Below are 21,977 nucleotides of genomic sequence, written 5' to 3'. Positions count from 1 at the left end.
TATACATATACACATATACATATGTGTTTAAAAATGGTCGACTGTTTTCATTAAGTTGAAACCAATCTTGTCTTCCATTGAAATATCACTTTGAATAGTGTGTACTAGAATAATGTGACTATTTTGTGGGATTCATTATAAAAACTAATTGAGACCTATCTGTATGCCAAAATAAATGTAAAAACAGTGGAGGGTAATGTCATCCTCTTTTCCATAAATTATCATTCATGAAATATGTGAAACAGATCTAGCAAAAAGGATATTTTCCTGGTGTTTCTACACCTACACGGTAATCTGTGTAACTTTGGGATGGATGAAAATTAAATATAAATAGGAGATTTGCCCTTTCATAAGCAATAACTTTGTTTAATTCATGCTTTTCACTCACATAGGCCTGCAAGGAATAATAAAAAAGTAACATTATATACTGTTTAATTTGTACACAAACTTGATACAGACAAAAAAATATTTGCCAGGAAACCTCTCTGTGAGTGTCCTTGAAGAACTTTTTGTTTCTCTCTGCATATCATGCAAACAGAAGGCATTAACACACTTCATTGTGCCATTAATTTAAATTACTTAAGTTTAATATGTTTTTGTATTGAATTAAACATTCATTACATTTACGAACTGGAACAAGTAAGCATATGGTTTTGTTTAAAGTTAACAAGATTCTTGATGATCACAAGAAGCAAAAATACAATAATGTGTGAGAAAGTGAAACATTTTTGTATTTCACATTTGCTTTTATTGCAAAGCAAACTGTTGTATCTAACCAATAAACCTGTTGAAAAATGTGAATGGATTTAGCTCTAGATAGCTTTTTAAGGGCATGTTTTCAAATAAATCAAATTGAGGAAAATGTTATCTTGAATATAAAATTTTAGAATCAAAACAAATAATTTGTCTGAAACTGTCTTAAGTATGCAATATCTAATAAAGTTTCTTTTTAAAAAAATGCAATTTCTTTCGGATTAAAGTGTTGAATGTACATAGTGCTGAAAACTACTATATAACATTTAAAAATTATATATACTTTACCGGAGGTGATGCAAGCCAGCCGAACTTTTCTTCCAATTTATTCATATCTCTGTCAAACACATTTAGGAATCTATAGCGAAGAAGGTGATCGTCAGCTAAATTAAACTGTCTCCTTGCATAATGGTAGCTTTCATTATTGCCTTGTCTAGGAAAGTCTAACCATTCTGGATGTCCAAATTCATTACCTAATTTAAAAAAAAAAACATGGAAAGACATGAAAAATAAATGGATCTTCGGTAAATATCCTTGGAAAACTTATTTAAATATAGTTGCAAAACAAAACCCTGAAACAATGTTTAAAGCTGTTGTTACAATGTAAATGTTGAAATCTTTAAACTATCCACGATGTACTTACTGTAAAAAATTGTGCTCCTAGATACTAAACAAATTACCTAAGTTTGTACTCCTCAATTACCATGTACTGTTTAAAAATTGTAACAACTTAATGACTAGCAATTTAAAAATTATTACTCCAACCTATTTGTCATTATATATTAGATTTTTTTTTTGAGTTGAAGTAAATCAATCAAAATGACTTGCTATGAAACATAATGGATTATAGAAGAAATTGAGCAGACCATGACATGTTTGAAATAATTATTACTCTCAAAGTCACCCCACCTATTTGATGAAAAAAGAAAAGAAGCATCTGCTCAGATATTGTCTTTTGCAATTCTCTCTAGTTGAAAACCTTAGACTTGTAGGCTAGAAGAGGTAGGATATGAAGTTCCAAACACAGTTGATATAAGAAGGATTTTCAAGAGTGGTTTTGCCTTCTTCCTAGGGCTGAGGAAAAGTGACTGGCCAAGGTCAGCCAACTGGCTTTATTTCTTGAGGTGGGACTAGAACTCATGGTCTCCCAGTTTGTAGGCTGATGCCTTAATCACTACACCAAATTGACTCTCAAGGGGAGTCATATATATTATCCTAATCATTGTGTTGACAGGCTACGAAACATGGATTTATATGTTTTTCTATAAATATATTTTGCATTTTTTTCAAAATGGTAGCATAGCATCTCTTGCCTTACCTATAACATGATAATAACTTTAAGTAAAATGACATCACAACAGTATCATTTTGCCACTTGACTGTAGCGAAAACAAAACATTAATTTGTGTTCCAGTTTAGGCCATACAGTACAGTAAATGGTGGAGATTTTTATATGATAAATTAATATACTGTACATATTAACAAGAATAAGTCTACATACCTATAGGAAAAACAGTAAAAGGAACAGTAAAGTAAAAGGAAACTCTTGTGCTCTTATTATGTAGTTCTCTGATGGTAACCACATGACCATAATCTAAGGTTGTTTTTTTTAATTGTCTAGAAATTTAATTAGTATTCTAGATTACTGATGCTTTCTCCTAGCTTTCTAAAGCTTCCATTTAGATGCAGATTTGATAACCAGGAAGAAAGGGACAAGAAATTCAGAAATGAATGTTTTAAAAAAATGTCCTAGTCACCTGAAGATTAGGGAAGACAATAATAATTTCCATATTTTTTCCTGTTCTAATGGTGACAATTTGACAGATATGACGTACTCATGTTGCTCTAGTGTAGCTAAATTTTCTGCAAAAATATGTGTAGTAAGACTACTACAAATACTGAAGTCTACAATTATTTTTTTGTAATTGAATTCAATACACTGAACCTACAGTAAGATAAGAAAGGTAGAAATGTAGATAATGGTCAACTGTTTTTATTCTGTGTATCAATAAACCACATCTGTAATATCCTAAGATTTTCAATGCTAGAACATGTTTGTTTCATTATAAAAGGGTACCTGAGAGGAAATGAATATTTAAAGATTCAATAAAGGATTTATTTTGTGATCAGGTTTTTAAAGTAATAGATTTATTTACAAAACTGTAACACAAAATCCACCAAAATAATTGTAATCCAGAACTGAAATGATTTCATATAGTTCTTTGTCAGTACAAAATCCGTACAAAGTACATTTAAATGAAGACTGTTCCTAGAATTCTTCAGGTATTTCAAAACTCACTTGCAGTTACCGCTGATTGAGAACAGTTTATCTAAAAATGTTATCAGCGTGCCTACAAAACCTGGGTGATCCACTAGATACTTAATTATACTGCAAAGAAAACTGAAAGAGGTGTCAAAATTGACAAGCAACAAAGCTATCTGGTACCTTCATAGCTTGGTGCAAAAATATGCAAAATAATCCTGTCAAGATATTTTTGCAGACTCCTCCAGACAGACTAGCTCTAAAAAGAGCCATTAAAAATTGTCATTGAAAAATTTGAAAAAATGAACTTCCCAAATGACAGCTGTCAAGCTTCATGAATAAATTAATATGTATGAAGCAATAGACATGCAAAATTATAATCCATGATTATTTATATCCTTATAGGCTACTATTACACACACACAAACACCAAGTGTAAGCATATAAATAACTAAGTTCAAAATTTTATCTAGGTCTATGCTGCACATTTATTATAAAACAGATAGAGTTGTCTAAAATACCATTATAACAGGAAAGACACAGGAAGTAAAGCCCAAAAATATAAAATTCACCTGAAGTATATTTCCAAGCAGACATTAGTATACTCCTTTAGAAAATAGGTTTCTTGCATGAGGAATATACTGACTTTAAAAGAGTACAGAGTTATATATTTTCAGACTAATAATTAGCAACCTATTTATCTTGAAGATGCATGATTTCTACTGTAGCCTGTACAAAATGATGAATCTTTATAAATGTTGCTCTGCAAGCATCAAGAATATTCTAAAGGCGGTATCCCAACATCAAAAATGCTAATCTGATCCAAATTTGCATTAGTTTTTCCTACATCATCAAATAACATGATTGGCTTCCCCATCCCCAAACTAATTATATCTACGGTATGTTATCAAATCTGGATCAGGTCCCTTAAGTTAAAAAAAGGTTTCAAATCTACAAATTAATACATGGACAAATATAAATGTATATTTTATCCAGAACAATAAATGCTTTTATAGGTTTTTTTTTAAAAAAAGATAAAAAATCACAAAAATATAAACTAAAGAGTACAAAGGGAAAAAAAGACAAAAGTACAAAACAAAAATGTTAACCATCTGTGCAAGATCTCTCATCTTCAGCAACCATTGCTCCATTGTGAGTAATGCTGAACCTTTCCACTTGTGAGCTTATTTATTTATTTATTTATTTATTTATTTATTTATTTATTTATTTATTTATTTATTTATTTATTATTGGGATTTATATGCCGCCCTATCTCCCGAAGGACTCAGGGCGGCTAACAACAATAACATACAATAATACAGAAGTTAAAAGAAAAATTAAATTAATGGCCCTGTAGAATAAATTAAAATTAAAATAAGTTAAAAATTAAAGTTAAAAATTAAAAACATAATTAAAATCCCTGTCAGTCCAGGTCAGCCTGGTGGAAAAGGAGTGTTTTGAGGCCGTGGTGAAAGGACTGGCGATCTGGGGCCATCCGAAGCTCAGGGGGGAGCTGGTTCCATAGGGCTGGCGTTCCCACAGAGAAGGCCCTCACCCTGGGGGTCACCAGCCGACATTGTCTAGCCGACGGTACCCTGAGGAGGCCTTCTCTGTGTGAGCGCACTGGGCGATGGGAAGTCGTTCCCGGCAGCAGATGGTCCTGCAAGTATCCCGGGCCTAAGCCATGTAGGGCTTTAAAGGTAAGTACCAGCACCTTAAATCCCACTGCCATATAGACAATATAAAAAGTTCCATGATATTTTCCAGCTGTCTGTCCATTAGTCCCAAATTATACAGCTCTTGTTTCAGTTGTCTTTAAAATCTTCTCTATTAGTATATGTATTTATGTCCAAAATTTTCTGGCTTATTTATTTGCACTTTTTGTAATATTGGGGGAAAAAAGGTTTAACTCACTGAAAGGAATTTTGTGTTGGCAGCAAATAAATAAATAAATAAACAAACAAACAAACAAACAAACAAACAAACAAACAAATAAATCTCTATGACTTTTTAACAATGGAACCCCATGACCCCTTGATCAACCCATGAGCCGACAGCAAAAACTGGCTTCTGCACTTTACCCAAGAGTTAAAGCAACTCTTTGTTTAGTTAGGATGGTCAAATCATGCCACTGTGTTTGTATAAATACAAACAGAAACCTGGAAAATGCAGTTGTGTATATTCATCATTGTATTATTAGCACTGCTGCATGAAAAAAAGAAATTCAGAAAAGATGTTATTTATCTATTGCAATATTTTCTATTCTGTTTTACAGTTACTGTATTTACAATGACTTAGAGCAGGGGTAGGCAACCTTGGCTCTTTTATGACTCATGGACTTCAACTCCCAGAATTCCTGAGTCAGCTATGCTGAGGGGAAAGGGGGGAGAGGTTTCCAAGCTGAGCCATGTTGGCTCAGGAATTCTGGGAGTTGAAGTCCACGAGTTATAAAAGAGCCGAGGTTGCCTACCCGTGACTTAGAGTCTAGATCTTCCACATGACTTGAGGGATGAATACTTTTACCTTAGGACAGTGTTTGGCATTTTATATACAGAAAGCATGTGGCCCTGGCTCTGGTCCTAAAAAAATGATCGATCTTCAGTAGTAACAGATACATTCATTCAACACAACAGTGCTGCATGAACAATGAAATTCATGTGAGTACGTGTTTCTACTGAGCAAATTAAATTTACCCAAACAAAGCTCACTTAAGTTTTCAATAGAAAATAAGGTAAAGGTAAAGGTTCCCCTGCACATGTGTGCTAGTCGTTTCCGACTCTAGGGGCCGGTGCTCATTTCTGTTTCAAAGCCGAAGAGCCAGCGCTTGTCCGAGGACGTCTCCGTGGTCATGTGGCCGGCATGACTAGACGCCAAAGGCACACGGAACGCTGTTGCCTTCAATAGAAAATGCATTCTCTAAAATTACATCTAGATGAATCAAAAGTTGGAATTAAGATTGCCGGAAGAAATATCAACAACCTAAGATACGCAGATGATACCACTCTAATGGCAGAAAGTGAAGAAGAACTAAAGAGCCTCTTGTTGCGGGTGAAGAAGGAGAGTGCAAAACGTGGGTTGAAACTTAACATTAAGAAAACCAAGATCATGGCATCTGGCCCTCTCAATTCCTGGCAAATAGATGGGGAAGAAATGGAGGTAGTGACAGATTTTATTTTCCTGGGCTCCAAGATCACTGCAGATGGGGACTGTAGCCAAGAAATTAAAAGACGCTTGCTCCTGGGGAGGAAAGCCATGGCAAATCTAGACAGCACACTAAAAAGCAGAGACATCACCCTGTCAACAAAAGTGCGTATAGTCAAGGCTATGGTCTTCCCAGTTGCAATGTATGGCAGTGAAAGTTGGACCATAAGAAAGGCTGAGCGCCAAAGAATTGAGGCCTTTGAACTCTGGTGCTGGAGAAGACTCCTGCGAGTCCCTTGGACTGCAAGGCGATCAAACAGGTCAGTCCTAGAGGAGATCAATCCTGACTGCTCTTTAGAAGGCCAGATCCTGAAGCTAAAACTCAAATACTTTGGCCACCTAATGAGAAGGAAGGACTCACTGGAGAAGAGCCTAATGCTGGGAAAGATCGAGGGCAATAGAAGAAGGGGACGACAGAGAATGAGGTAGCTGGATGGAGTCACTGAAGCAGTAGGCGTGAGCTTAAATGGACTCCAGATGATGGTAGAGGACAGGAAGGCCTGGAGGAATGTTGTCCATAGGGTCGCGATGGGTCGGACACGACTTCGCAGCTAACAACAACAACAACAAAATTACATCAAGTTGGGCCACAGAAGAAATACATAAATTTACAGTGTAGACTGGCAAATTACAATGATAAAATAAGTGCTTAATACTAATGTTATAAAAACATGCTTGGTCATATCATTCCTTATTGCTTTTAGAAAAATATATTATAAATTGTTTATTAACCATTTTTCAAAAATGGAATACTAGGAAAGCTACTCCTCAATTTAAGATCTCAATTGAGCCCAGAATTTTTAATTGTCATTATGGTTGTTAGGTCCATGTGACCCTCTAGCTGAATGATGACTCTCCCCATCATGGTTGTTAAGCAAATATGCAGGTTAAGTAGATGGGCCAAAAGAGCTGCCTTCTATGTGCAGAAGGAAACTGTAGCACTGGGTTGTAGAAAAGAAGTTAGATCTTCATGATCACAGACTTTTCTTCAGCCCAGCACTGTAGTTTCCCTCCCCTCTTTATTCAGAAGAGAACTCCAGCACTTGGCTGCCAAAAAGAAGCTCAGATCTTTGTGATTGCAGCTTCTTTTCTCCGGCCCAGTGCTGCAGTTTTCTTCCCTTCTGTGTGCACACAGCTAGATTGATTTTGGGGGTGAAATCCATCTGATAGGCAGCCCTTCCACTCTGAGATGCCGGCTGAAAAAGTCTGTGCTCAAAGTGGGATTTTTGGCACATAGCTCTTACAGCAGGTCATTTGCAACCTGGATGGCTCCAAATACCCCATGTTGCAAGTGCCCCATGCCAAAATGCCAGCTGGCTTTCACTATGGACATTTTCAGCCAGTATCTTCAGGAGTTACCGGGCTGCTTGGTGCAGAGATTCTGCCTGGTGTGGGGTGAAATCAGTCTAGCAGGCAGCACTTTACTCTGAAAGAAATTGACTGGAAAAGGTCTATCTGATAATAGATCCTGAATGACCTCTGTCAGCCAGATCCCAGAAAACCAGAGGGAATCACCAGAGTTCTATTGCAACCATGTGACTTTGAGCACCGACTGTGTCTTCTTTCAGCACTGTCATAATTTTAAATGGTCACTAAACAAATGGTTGTTAAGTGAGGACTACCTGAATTCCTGCTTCAGATAGCAGTTGCCTTTTCATATGTTCAAACTGCATTTTTTAAATGTTATGAGAGGTAAAATTAATTGGCTAACACTGCCAAATAGTATAAAAGTTATGTAATAAGCCACCACAAATATTACCATTGTAACAATGGCACAAATATAAAATAACTGAATGTGTTTATTTATAAAATTCATTTGCTGTCTCTGACTCTGTTCATATTAAATATGGATACCATTCAACAATATACTGTATGTTTTTAACCTGATTCTTCTCTAATCTAAAAATATAGAAAAAATATAATTGAGTTCTACGATTAAAAACAGGTGTGCATAAATCTACCATTTTTGGATAGTGTACAACATTTACCTCTGAAGTTGGTGTGAAAAATGGACTCCCTTTGGAACAGTAAGGTCAACTGGTGAGAGACAATAACATCATGCAAAACATGAGATCATTGTGAGGAATATACAGATGGTCCTCAACTTACAACAGTTCGTTTAGTGACCATTTGAAGTTATAACAGCACTATTTTTCACACTTATGAGGTTGCAGCATCCCTACGGTCACGTGATTTACATTTGGATGCTTGACAGCTGGTTCATATTTATGATGGCTGCAGTGTCCCATGTTCACGTGATCACCTTTTGTAACCTTCTGGCAAGCAAAGACAATGGGGAAGCCAGATTCACTTAACCATTTTACTAATTTAAAAACTTCAGTAATTCATTTAACAAATGTGCTAAGAAAAGTCATAAAATGCAGCAAAACTCACTTTACAAATTTCTCACTTAACAACATAATTTTGGACTCAATTGTGGTTGTAAGTTGAGGACTACCTGTAGTTCTCTAGTACAGACCTACTGATTTTGGAATTCTAAAAATAAAACAAAATGTTATGTAATTTGATAAAACCATAGGGAGAAAAAGGATCCAATTTCACCTTAAGCTTTTCTTTTTAATTAAAACAATTTTCAAATACAGTAACGAGTATATTAATCCTATTCCAACTACTATTACCAAGTGACTACTCTTTATGGATAGTCAGTACTGTGTAAAACTAAATATGGGAATTAGGACCAACCGCTGGATAGAGAAAAAGATGAGAAGACTAGAAAATGCTCAATGGTACTGGAGTAAATAATTTGTGATTAAATATGATTCTGACTATGAAAAAGTCATATTTTGTTTCATTAGACTTGCTTACATTGTCTATTCCAAAATATCAAGACACTATTTAGAACACTCACAGTTGAAATGAAAATTTGGACGTCTATAAAAAAATCCTGTTCTGAACATAAATCTGAGATCATAAATTGATGATATCAAAATCTAGGCAGGATGCCTATCTTGAAAAGTTCTTTGTGCTTGAGATAAATAGCTTTGTATCCTTCAGTATGTATCATGAACAAAGTCAGTAATACATACAAAAGCAAAATATAAACTTATTATAAAGACTCGCTTCAGAGCTTCAAAAAAATGCTTACTGGTAGTAAATATGTTTCATTGCAATTTGCTTTTCCCAATATGAGTAGGTTCAGAAAAGTTGATTTATAAAACATAGCTTTTAAAGTACACCATAATTATATAAACTGATAATATTTTGAATAAAATTTCTAGCAATCAATTTAAGTACATAAGACATTATATATTCTAGATTGTTACATATTTAATGGCTCATTGAACAACAAAATGATCATTATTTCCTTTTCAAAAAATACAAACTGCAATTTCAAGAAATAAAAAGCAGGGAGAAGTACTCAGATATGAAACTATGATATGTGCAATACACAATAACAGAAAAAAAATACTCCTTTAAAATTGGATATGTGTGATGAAAGTAATGAATTAGCAATTTACGCCAGAAAAATAACATTGTTCAATTTGACCTCCCAATTCACTTTCCTCTATTTACTTTGTCCTTTAAATGTTATCACTTTGCAGAGCTGAACTGTCACTAGTACAATAAGAAAAATGCAATAAAATGTCAAAATATTTACAAATAACAATCCTCTTTACTTTCTTCAAACTCTGTCCATAATCAGCATGGATCCTGCATCACATACTTTAATTTGTTGTTTTTAACCATTTACCGTATTTTTCGGACCATAAGACGCACTTTTTTTCCCCAAAAGTGGGGGGGAAAATGAGGGTGCGTCTTATGGTCCGAAGGTGATCCGTATGGCCAGCCCCAACCTCTGCAAGTGGAGCGCGAATCGGCACGTGCTGAGAAACGCCGATCTCACTCTCCTGCAAACTCCCTCGCTCGGTTTCAGCTTCCCTTGCTACAAGAGAAAGCAGGCTGAAACCGAAAGAGGCAGATTGCCAGGAATGCGAATCGGCTGATCTCGCGCTGCTGCAATCTGCCTCGTTTCAGCCTGCTTTCTCTTGTAGCAAGGGAAGCTGGAACCGAGTGAGGGAGTTTGCAGGAGTGCGAGATCGGCCGATTCGCATTTCTGGCAATCTCCCTCACTCCGTTTCACACACGGACCATTTCCTATTGCACAAAGACCAGCAAGGTGAGTGGCTCAGATTTTCAGTGGGAAAACGAGTGAAAGCAAACAGAGGGCCAGCTGCATTTCTGAGAAGAGATCCCGTTTAACATCTGGTAAACAATCTGGAACTGCAATTCAGAGAGAAGGAAGTCTGCATATCACAAGGAGCCACAAGTTTGTTTTAAGTGACAAGCAAAACAAATGAGCCTCAGTAAGTTGGGCCTGACTGGTAAAAAGTTCCCAAACTGTCCCTAATCTAGTTAGCTAAGTTTCATGTTCTTTTCTCTGCTGGGAAGAGTATGGAAGGAAGCCGTCAACCAAGTGAACTTTAAAAAGGAATCCATGGTTTTGTTTTGTTTCTTTAATTCCAGACAAAGTGAAAATTCTCAGGTTACATCTGCAATGGTAACAAACCACAAGCCATGCTTGCTTATAAACATGTTAGCGGCCCAGCCATAGTTTTTGTCTCTACAAGACCCCCGCTGCAATCCTCTCTCGTAATTTCTCTGGGATGCAAAATAAAGAGTTGCTGGTACCCCATCTTGCGGGATTAGTGAAGGATAATTCAAACAATAACCCATGTAAAGTATTTCGAGTAACGCTCAGCATTGCCTGAAGTCCAATCCATTTAATGGCGACTGGAAGGAAGGAAGGAAGGGACAATGGGAGAGGGAGGGAGAGAAAGAGAAAGAGAGAGAGAGAGAGAGAAGGAGAAATATTTTTTTTCTTGTTTTCCTGCTCTAAAAACTGGGTGCGTCTTATGGTCCGGTGCGTCTTATGGTCCGAAAAATACGGTAGTTGTCTCCAACTCTTGGTAACTTTATAGGCAAATGATCTCCATGCTATCCTGTCAAGCACAGCTTTCAACTGATAGATGTTCAACTTTGCATCAGATTTGAAGTTATCAAGCCAGGATGTTCTTTGCTTGCCCCTTCTTCTTTGTCTACTAACAAGTTCTAGCATAATTTAGCTTATCAGTTAGGACATATGTTTTCCTGATTTCCCTTTACTTTGAATTATGACCCAAAAGCCCATTCTTGTTATTTTTGACTCTCATAGCAAAACATACTGATCTTTAGTATCACTAACCCTATCCTTGCAGTTTCAGCATTTTTATTAATATTTTCATTTGGTTATATGATCCTGTATGCTTTTTTTAAAAAAAAAGAACTTTTCCTTTTTGTTTCTTAATTTACAAAGAGTATTGCTCACTCTAGAGAATAACTTATGCCAACAAAACATTTTTGATATATTGACTAAGTTGGTTTTTCTAGACTAGTCAGTTGATTTAAATACCATTCATAACAGTCTCTTTGTGAATCATCTGGCTGTGGGGTGATTGAAAGGCAAGGCATTTACGCGCTCGTGGCGCGTAAATGAGAATTTGTTTAGAAATCAGAGAAATGTGGAAGAATGTAAACAGCGGATGAAGGATTTTTTTGAAACTAATATGAACAAAGGTACTTCTATGGACATGGTGTGGGATGCTAGCAAGGCATATATGAGAGGGGTGTTGATATATATGAACAACAAACATAGACGTGCTGTGGAAGCTAGGAGGAAAGAATTGGAGAATGAAATAAAGGAAAAAGAAAAGGCTTTGATTTTGAATTCAGAGGATGTGAAGACTAAGGAGGCTATTAAATTGTTAAGAGGACAATTTGATAAATTAATGGCTGACCAAGTGGCAACCAATCTGCGGTTTGCCAGGCATAACACTTTTTGTAACGCTAACAAACCAGGCAGATGGTTAGCTTATAGATTGAGGAAAAAACAAAGGGCTTCTAATATAGACAAGATTGAGCATAAAGGAAGGGTTGTGTTTCAACAGGATCTCATCAAGGACGCTTTTGTGGATTTTTATTCTAAATTATATGCTAAGGAGAAAATTAATGAAAAGGACATTGATATATATTTGGAAAATGCTAGCATCCCGGTTCTTACGCAATTACAAAAAGAAGGGATTAATCAACTGATCACAGAAGAAGAAATTTTTATAGCAATTAAGGAATTGAAGGTGGATAAAGCACCAGGTACGGATGGCTTGACTGCGGCCTATTATAAAAATTTACAATTAGAAATGATAAAACCGTTAAAGGAACTGTTCCAGACAATCCAGAGGGGGGGAAAGGTGCCACCGTCTTGGAGAACAGCTTTTATCTCTTTGATTCCGAAGGAAGACCAAGATGTTACTCAAGTTAAAAATTATAGACCAATATCGCTTTTAAACACAGATTACAAAATATTTGCTAAGGTTTTGGCTAATAGACTGATGAGGGTTCTGCAACAGGTGATTCATGGGGATCAAACAGGGTTTATTAGTGGTAGGCAAATGAAAAATAATGTGAGGCATATAGTTGATGTGTTAGAGTTTTTGGAAAGGAACAACCAGATTGCTGCGGTGCTAATTTTTTTAGATGCTGAAAAAGCTTTTGATCAATTGAATTGGAAATTTTTGTTGAAAGTTTTAGATAAAATGGATTTTGGGGAAAAATTTTTACAACCGATTAGGGCATTATATCAAAAACAAACTGCCCGAATTATAGTTAATAATAGCTTGACAGAAGCATGTAATATTGAGAAGGGCACAAGGCAAGGGTGTCCGTTATCGCCCTTGTTATTTGTGTTAACATTAGAGATATTATTGGTTAAAATTCGGAATTCGGAAAAAATTAAGGGGATTCAAATTGGAGATCAGGACTACAGATTGAGAGCATTCGCAGACGATCTGGTTGTTACAGTGACCCAGCCAGAGAACTCTGTTGTGGACCTGATGGAGATAATAACACAATATGGGAAGGTTTCTGGATTTAAGGTTAATGTACAAAAAACAAAAATTATGGCTAAAAATATGACAACATCGCAAAAGGCCCTTTTAGAAGGATTAACTGGATTTGAGATTGTTAAAAGGGTTAAATATTTGGGGGTGATTTTGTCGCCCTCTAATACAAAGCTCTATAAAAATAATTATGAAAAATTATGGGGGAAAATTCAAAAAGAATTGGAGAGTTGGAAAAAATTGCAATTGTCTTTGTTGGGACGGATTGCAGCAGTAAAAATGAATGTCCTGCCTAAATTTTTATTTTTATTTCAAATGATACCGATTCTTAAGAAAGATTCTAATCTGGAGGAATGGCAGCGAGGTATCAATAAATTTGTGTGGGCAGGGAAAAAACCACGAGTTAAACTTAAGATTATGCAGGATACTCGTGAGAGAGGTGGCCTTAAATTGCCTAATTTTAAATTATATTATGAAGCTGCTGCATTAGTAGGAATAAGTGACTGGATTAATTTGACGCAAGGGAGGTTATTAAATCTTGAGGGCCACGATTTGTTGTTTGGCTGGCATGCATATTTGTTGTATGATAAGAAGGTAGACAACGTGTTTAGGGTGCATATTTTAAGACAGGCATTGCTGAGAGTTTGGAAGAAGTACAGACATAAGTTAAGTTGCAAGATACCATTGTGGGCAATTCCAAAACACGCAATAGAAAATATACATGCTGGCTTCAAACATGATTTGACTACGTACAAGGAGATTCTCAGTTTGGAAAGAAATGTTTGGTGTTTGAAATCATATAGCCTCTTGCGAGAAGAGAAGGTTGTTCAAAATTGGTTTCAATATACTCAGTTACGGGCCAGGTGGAAAGAAGACCAGAAAAATGGATTTACAATGACTGATGAAAATTTGATAAAGCAAATTAGGAATCAGGGACCAGCACATATCAAACGGATATATCTTGCATTGATAGAGATTGACTCAGAAACAGAGCTTGTTAAGGATTGTATGATAAAATGGGCCCAAAATATCCAGGAAGTCATTACAATAGACACGTGGGAAAAGATTTGGGTGAGGAACGTAAAATTCACACAAGCTCAAAATTTAAGAGAGAATTTTTACAAAATGTTTTATAGATGGCATTTAGATCCCAAAAAGCTTGCAAGTATGTATCCGAATTATCAGCCTAAATGTTGGAGGTGCGGTGATGAAGATGCAACATATTTTCACATATGGTGGACTTGTAAAAAGGTTAAGGCTTTTTGGATAAAAGTCTGGTGGAATATGCAGAAGATTTTTAAACAGAGGTTAAAGTTTTGTCCGCAATTTTTTTTGTTGGGAATAATTACAGATGCCACAGTTGTGGACACCAAGTTGATGTTGAATTTAATTACGGCGGCAAGACTTTTGATAGGCCAATACTGGAAGAAAGAGGAACTGCCGACCATAGAGGAGTGGACTTTAAAGGTTTCCGACCTGGCAGAGATGGCGAAGATTTCGGCCTATTTGAAAGATCATTCGCAAGAACGCTATATTATGGAATGGAGAAAATGGATTGATTTTATCCAGAACAAGTATAGGGTTAAGAAGTTTTATGTAGCATTTGAATAAGTCTTCTTTCGTGGTTTTTTTCTTTATTATCTTAGTTTTTTTTATATACATATTCAATATTATTATTATTTGTTTTACCTTATATAAGCTAGAGAGTGATGGATTTTAGAGTTTATAATTGTTAGCATATGATTGTTTATGATTGCTTTTTATATATATATACCTTGTATTTAGCTCTGGGAAGTCGGGGGGGGGGGAGGGGGGGAGGGGGGGAGGTAGGGAGGGGGGAGGAGGGAGGGGGAAGGGGGGATTCTTAAAGGAAAACTGTATTTTAAAACTCTTCAATAAGAAAGGCAAGGCATTTTCAAAAACTGTATTTCCCCAACTGGTATCAAACATAGTTTTCAGGAATTTGGTTCCCATCTATTACACAGGTTTATAAAATTAAACTTCTACCACAATAAAATCACAGCTGTCCTTAGCAGGATTTCAATATTAATCAAGTAAGCAATTGGAACAAGTTGTGAAAATGCTTTCTTGTAATCATCTAGTACAAGTTTCCTTTAAAAGGCAACAACAAGTCATTTTACTGCCATCTTGGGAACAATTATTTCAAGTTATTTAACTGAATAGTATTAGCACCCCAACATATATCATGTGCATTATCTGAATGACTACAAAATAATGACTACCTTCCCCAAAAAGGTTTGGGTAGTCAGACTGTTTTTACTAGGAAAGAGATAACTCATAAATTACTATTTATCTACTTGAGTAGTTGAGATGCAACATACTTTGATGAGGATAAATATATTTTTCTGCCTAATCTGCAACTAGCCACATAGAAATTTATTCTTGAAGCCCATAAGAAGTGACAGGACCTAAGAATGAAATACCCGATATAAGAAAACAAAAATTAAAACAATTATTGCTTTATGTTTATGTAAGTTAATACTTTTAGACAGCTAGAAGGCAGAAGAAATACTTTCGGTTTATAACTTTGTTTCTGAAGAACTTGTTTATCTCTGACAGACTACAGAATAGTCTGAATGCTGTGCTTCCCTCAGCACAAATTTTAATATAAGCAGTGCCAGAAATAGCAGAAAAAAATCAAGCACATATGTTCAGTTTCATAACCAAATATAGCTAGCCAACATGAAGGAGAATAATGAGATTGCTAGGTTACTAATTATTCTTACAAGTTATTAATATTAGCCCACATATTGTTCTGGATAAAATATAATTTAATACATCAATTTCAAGTTTGACACTAGTTATACTTATCCAGTCATAAAAAGAGAACATTTTTATTTACCTTCTATAAAGACAAAGATTCCAGAGCCATATGCCTTTGGTAAGAGAGTTACAAAAATCTCTAAATTAATTTGCCTCATATTTGTATAAACTAATAAAATATTATAATAGATCAGTAATTATTCAATAGCACAATACACAAGTCTCTTTCAAGGTAAATTATGTAGCATAATCAAACGTCTATGAATTATAATCATACTTAGGTTGCTACTATGTCCTCAACTGAGAGCAAGATCCATGGAAATTAATGGAAATCATTATTATACATGTAGAGGATCATAGTATGCTTTAGCCTTTAACTAAGTTCAATAAACATGTCCAATTTGTAAAAAGAAAATGTCATCACATGTACTATGCTGAAGGAAATCAGAAGGTAATATTGCAGATGACTTACCCATGAAATTGAGGTAGCCTTCTCCTCCAAGAGAATGAGTAATGAGTCGTATCATTTTATGAAGCTGTATTCCTCGATCAATAACCGGTGTGAAAGGTGACAGAACACTCATATAGTTATACATCTCTGCATCCATCAGCCAAAAAGCCAAAGTCTTATCACCAACAAGGGCCTTAGTAAATAAATAAATGAGGCAGGGAAAAATCTTTTTATGATATTAATGTTTTATATAACATAAATTAGACATCTTATAGATAAATATATGGTATGCTATATTTATGGGTAATATATATGTTCTTACTTTGAGTTTTCACACTAGAGAGATATAATTGTTGTTTTCTATTATGCCCTCACTCATGACTCCATCCTGTCCAAAGGGGTACTTTTTCATTCTATAGTCACATGCTTTTCATCCATTCTTGTTAGAACAGTTTGTATAAAAAAAATTTTTACAATCAGTAAAGCTCACTTGCTTGGCAAAGAGTCTTGTTAAATGTCTTTGCTCTATTCTCTGCTCTACTTGGCAAAGTTTTTTAAAAAGCTGGTTGCAGCCTTGTTTGAGGCAGCTCTGATTCACATAACCTTGTTTGAAGCATTCATCTGATTTCCTATTTCTGAAGAATTATTGCCTTCTGCTTGTGTAAGAAACATGACACTTTGATTGTTGGACTGGCTGATGAAATTTGCTTGGCTCTCTGAACATTGAACTGAATATTGAATCTTAACTACTGTTCTGCATGTTTCTGTGAAATATAGATTCATAGAATTATAGGACTGGACGAGACCTTGGAGGTCTTATAGTATGAAACTACTCAGGCAAGTTTTATCTCAAGAGATTTTGGGTTTGAAATCAAACTCTAATTTCTGTTCCTTTGTTTCTCTGTTTAGCCATTAGTAAATTGCTTACCATTTTCTAAAAACTCTGTTTATGTGTGCGTGTAAGTTTTCCTCTATATATAAAATCAGGAATAGGCAAGTTTGAACCACATAAGAGCTAAAGCTAACTATAATGGCTGCATGTATCTTCTGAGTTCCAAGGAGGATGAAATCAGTCATATACTGCTTCCTGGTGATCAATAATGGTTAAAAGCAAGGAAGTATGCTATTGATGAAAATTAATATTTGGGGATATTGAGTATTTGAGGACAATGAAATGGGTGCATTGGGTTCATCTCAGTATTGTCCCTTTGAGTTAGTATTCATAATTTCTTAATAGGATTTTTCGGAAGAATAATGTGGCTTAAAATTTATTCTGAACTACATATAAACAATCTGGAATATATTATTATTTGAAGAATTATATATATGTCAAGCATGGGGCATAGCAAAACATATAACTCTTTTACAATAGAAAAACAACAGAATGTCATTCCAGATTTTCAGTCATGGATACTGGCTTTCGGTAATGCTGAACCATTCATTCATTCATTCATTCATTATACACATACACATACACATACATACACACACACACACACACACACACATATATAAAATATTTTTTCCCTTTTAAAATGGATGGCCGCAATCTAATTCTAGTTGTTGTGGAAATGAACTGGTAAGTTGTTATAGTACCTGATCATGACTCTCTGCGTAGGCAATGCACTTCTCTCCATATCGCCTGTTTGTTAAAGTAAACACAATGTTTCCTATGTCCCAGTCCTCATCCTTACACTCCTTAATTATCTGAAAACAAACATGAATAATTTTGAATTATTTTCTTATCATTATTTTTCAATTTATCCTATTAAACTGTTCATGAGCAATGTCTCTTTCATAAATTTTGAAAGGTTAAGTTACTGTTTCTGGGATGTGATTCTGATCTAGGTTCACTTTATAGCACAACTAATATAGCACACAGCAATTAACAATTCTAATGACTTATCTTGGTTTATCTTGAAAGAATTCAAACAAAGTCAGACCTACTTAATGTTTGAATAGGAAGTTTTTAGGAAATTGCAAGGCTGTAAACTAAAATCAAAAGTAAAAAAATATAATGAAAGAAAGAAAGAAAGAAAGAAAGAAAGAAAGAAAGAAAGAAAGAAAGAAAGAAAGAAAGAAAGAAAGAAAGAAAGAAAGAAAGAAAGAAAATTATGCCTCCAACATAGCCAAGAAAATAACAAGGACTTTTTCATGAAGTTACCAGTAAAGTTGTGCTTGTCTAGAGAAAGCTTACCTTTTAATATACATAATTGAAGTAAAGCATTATTTTTCTTCCAAAATGTCTGCCAACATCTTATTAACTATGCATATCTTAAATTCATTTTCTTTCTATTTCTGTAAAACAGTAGGGGCTACATGCCATCACTTTTATGGCTGATTAAACACAAATTTCACCACTCTATCTGCCTGTTTCTTATTATGCAATGATGCATAATCCTTTGATTAATGTATTAGCTCTAATTGAAATAAGGTAAATTATTTCTGTGTATTTCATTTTATGCCATACAATATAGGAAGAGTTGATCAACAGGAGTGCTGATTTACCACCAGTTTATCAGTACTCAGGAGGCCAGGGCTTGGGAGCAAAAGGAAATAATATACAATGACTTAATAGCTGGCCATCAACACCCCAATCAACAACCAAAAAGCCACACAAAAACAGGCACCATATAAATATGACACATAGAATAGCCCAAAACACATACTCTGCTAGAAAGAAGCACGCTGAGGATGGGCTCTAGAATGAGTCTAAAAGCTTGGAAGAGTAAACTTCTGGTCCTGGTGACTGACCCAGATTGGATCCTGCAACATTATTCTAGGACACATATATTTGCCTCCATTCAATATAGGAAAAGTTATGCAAATTAAAAAATAACAATAAATACCACAATGAAGTAACTGTTAAGCTTGAAGTTTGTTTTGCTGGTGCAATTATTATTGCTTCTTACCTTGCCAATGAACTTGGAGGGAAAATGGAATGCAGGCTCAAAGATAAAGAAGTCAGACCATGAGATTCAAGGACGAGGCACCAGGTGTTATGACATTTTCTCATAACAATATACTTGCTCCTAATTGGGCAATGTGACCTGGTCAGGGATGGGAGGGGAATTAGCTTGGGGTTTGCCAAAGCCGGTTTAATGTCATGGTTCCAATTCATGAACCCAACCAAGCAAATATCCTCAAAAGCTAGCACCCCTTAAGTAGAGAAATGACAAAGAAGAAATGCTTTCATATATGCCAAAATTGTGTACTCAATAAAGTTTTACATTAAGAGACTAGAATGTCTTGAAGATGTTTGGTTGGGTTCATCAGTTGGAACCGTGACAGTAATCTGATATTACAGTGTCAAAATGATGGCAGAGAATTTTAGATATTGCTAATTATGCATTTAACTTTACTGTGCAAAATCACTTATGCATTGGTCACCTCCTGTGTGGCCCACTGCAATGCATGATACCTGGGCCTGCCTTAGTAGTCCTTAATGGAAATGCATCTACATGGGTACCCCAAAGTATTTAGACTAGGGGATAGAAGGGGAACTCACAAATTTGCAGGTGATAACAAGCTGCCAGGAATAGTCAACCTTAAGATCCAGAAGGATCTTCACACACACGATGAGTGCAGAGAAGAGCAACAAAGATGATTAGGGGATTGAAGGCTAAAATGTATGAAGGTTGCAGGAATCAGGTATGTCTAATTTAATGAAAAGAAGGACTAGGGGTGACATGATAGCAGTGTCCACTATCTAAGGGGCTGCCACAAAGAAGAGGGGGTCAACCTATTTTTCAAAGCACCAGAAGGCAAGACAAGAAACAATGGATGGAAACTAATCAAGGAGAGAAGCAACCTAGAACTAAGGAGAAATTTCCTGACAGTTAGAACAATTAATCAGTGGAATGACTTGCCTCCAGAAGTTGTGGGTACTCCATCATTGGAGGTTTTTAAGAAGAGATTGGACAACCATTTCCCTGAAATGATATAGGGTTTCCTGCTTGAGCAGGGGGTTGAACTAGAACAGAGGTCCTCAACCTTTTGGGCACCAGGGACCGGTTACATGGGCAGAGGTTTTTCTGCGGACTGGAGGGGGCGTGTTTTTGTGTGCTGCCTGCATCCTGCAGATTGGGCATTGCTTGTTTACGTGGCCCAGTTGCTGGCATGCCATGGACTGGTACTGGTCCATGGACCGGAGGTTGGGAACCTCTGGACTAGAAGACCTCCAAAGTCCCTTTCAACTCTGTTATTCTCTTATTCTTGAATAACTGGAAGCCTCAATTAGTCAACAATACAAAGATGATGAAAGAATTTGAATGTGGGACAGATAGTTTCTTGGCTAGTTAAGATAAAGAAAGCTGAATTGTCTTAATATACTTGGGTGGAACCATAGTGCCAGCAAATTCTGTGCCAAAATGGGAGTTAAATTGTTAAATCTAACGAGTATTACAGATTTTTTATGGAAATTGAATAATGAGTGAGTTATGGTTTTTACAAATATAAACTGTGAAATAAGACATGGAAATAGGTATTAGGAATGGAGTTATTCTGTATGTTAAAGAAAGCACAAAATCCTATAAAATAGAAATCACATCACTAAACACAATAAGCATCATTGTGAACTCTCATGTTAATCCCAAGCAGCAGATTTTCTATTAAAACCAAAATGTAAAAAAAGAAATCCTATCCAAATGAAGACAAACATAGAATATAAATTCTGCTAAAATATGAAATATGTTAATTAAAAATACAAATCAAGACTGAAAAGGACACAGGGCAAACACAAACACACCTTCCCAATTTTCAGTTTTAATTACTAAAGGACACAAAACTTTATATTTTCTGTTTTAACATTCCATAGTACTGACATGTACTATATATTTTTAATTTACAGTATCCTGTATGAATCATATAAGATTTATTTATTGAGAAGTAATATGACAATTTGCTTATGTCACATCTGACTTTTATTATGTTTATTTTTTCCTTTTTTACCCTTTGAAATTATTTTATAAATAATAGCATCTATATCTCATGTAACTTTGAAGAAATTAAAGGACAGACAAACTAATAAGTGTTTGTGCATATTCTGGACAAGAAACAATGCCAAAACTTTAAGCTGCATCTATCGTAAAGAGGAGAAAGACAAATATTTTTTCCACTACTCTGCAAGAATTAGGTGATAATAAACCCAAATATCAGCTGATATAATGAAGTCATACTAAGTTATGCAAATTTTTGTCCTATGGTTTATGGTTTATAGATTTACAACTGCACAAGAATGAGAGAGTCTTTTTATAATTAATAGAATATCTGTACTAGCAATATGCCTTTGATGCCATCTGATAACACTTTTAGAATATGAAAAAAGAAATTAGCTAATAATAGGGAAAATATACCCTGAAGCAACATTAATAAATATTCTGTCTACAGGGAAATAGATCATATTTGTTCCAAAATTATGTGTTTAAAGACCTAAAAATGAATTGTGCTCTAGAATAATATACATATTTCAAAGTATACATCTGCGTATTTCACAAAGATGAAATATATTAAAGTTTTACTACACTCCTACATATATGCCTTACTCAAGATATTTTCAATTATTATATTAAGCTTATAAGCATATCTGTACAAAGGTGCATATAATAACATGTATTAATTTATTATAGTAATC

The 21,977-nt window shown here is 35.2% G+C and overlaps 1 protein-coding gene across 2 annotated transcripts in view; it reads right to left on the bottom strand.

Annotated features, from left to right (window-relative positions):
* Window positions 1-21,977, bottom strand: part of GBE1 (1,4-alpha-glucan branching enzyme 1) — a 134,630-nt gene that overhangs the window by 35,554 nt on the left and 77,099 nt on the right. For both annotated transcript variants that reach the window (XM_081327310.1, XM_081327311.1), the window contains exons 11-14: window positions 17,942-18,052; window positions 16,367-16,538; window positions 1,042-1,226; window positions 264-394 (exon numbers count right to left, since the gene is read on the bottom strand). In XM_081327310.1, the coding sequence (XP_081183436.1) occupies window positions 264-394; window positions 1,042-1,226; window positions 16,367-16,538; window positions 17,942-18,052 (599 nt within the window). The remainder of the gene's footprint in view (window positions 1-263; window positions 395-1,041; window positions 1,227-16,366; window positions 16,539-17,941; window positions 18,053-21,977) is intronic.

This window comes from Vipera berus, assembly GCF_964194415.1.
Source record: "Vipera berus genome assembly, chromosome: 4".
Lineage (NCBI taxonomy): Eukaryota > Metazoa > Chordata > Lepidosauria > Squamata > Viperidae > Vipera > Vipera berus.
The sequence above is the reverse complement of the archived record's forward strand: the minus strand, read 5'-3'. Positions and strand labels throughout refer to the sequence as shown.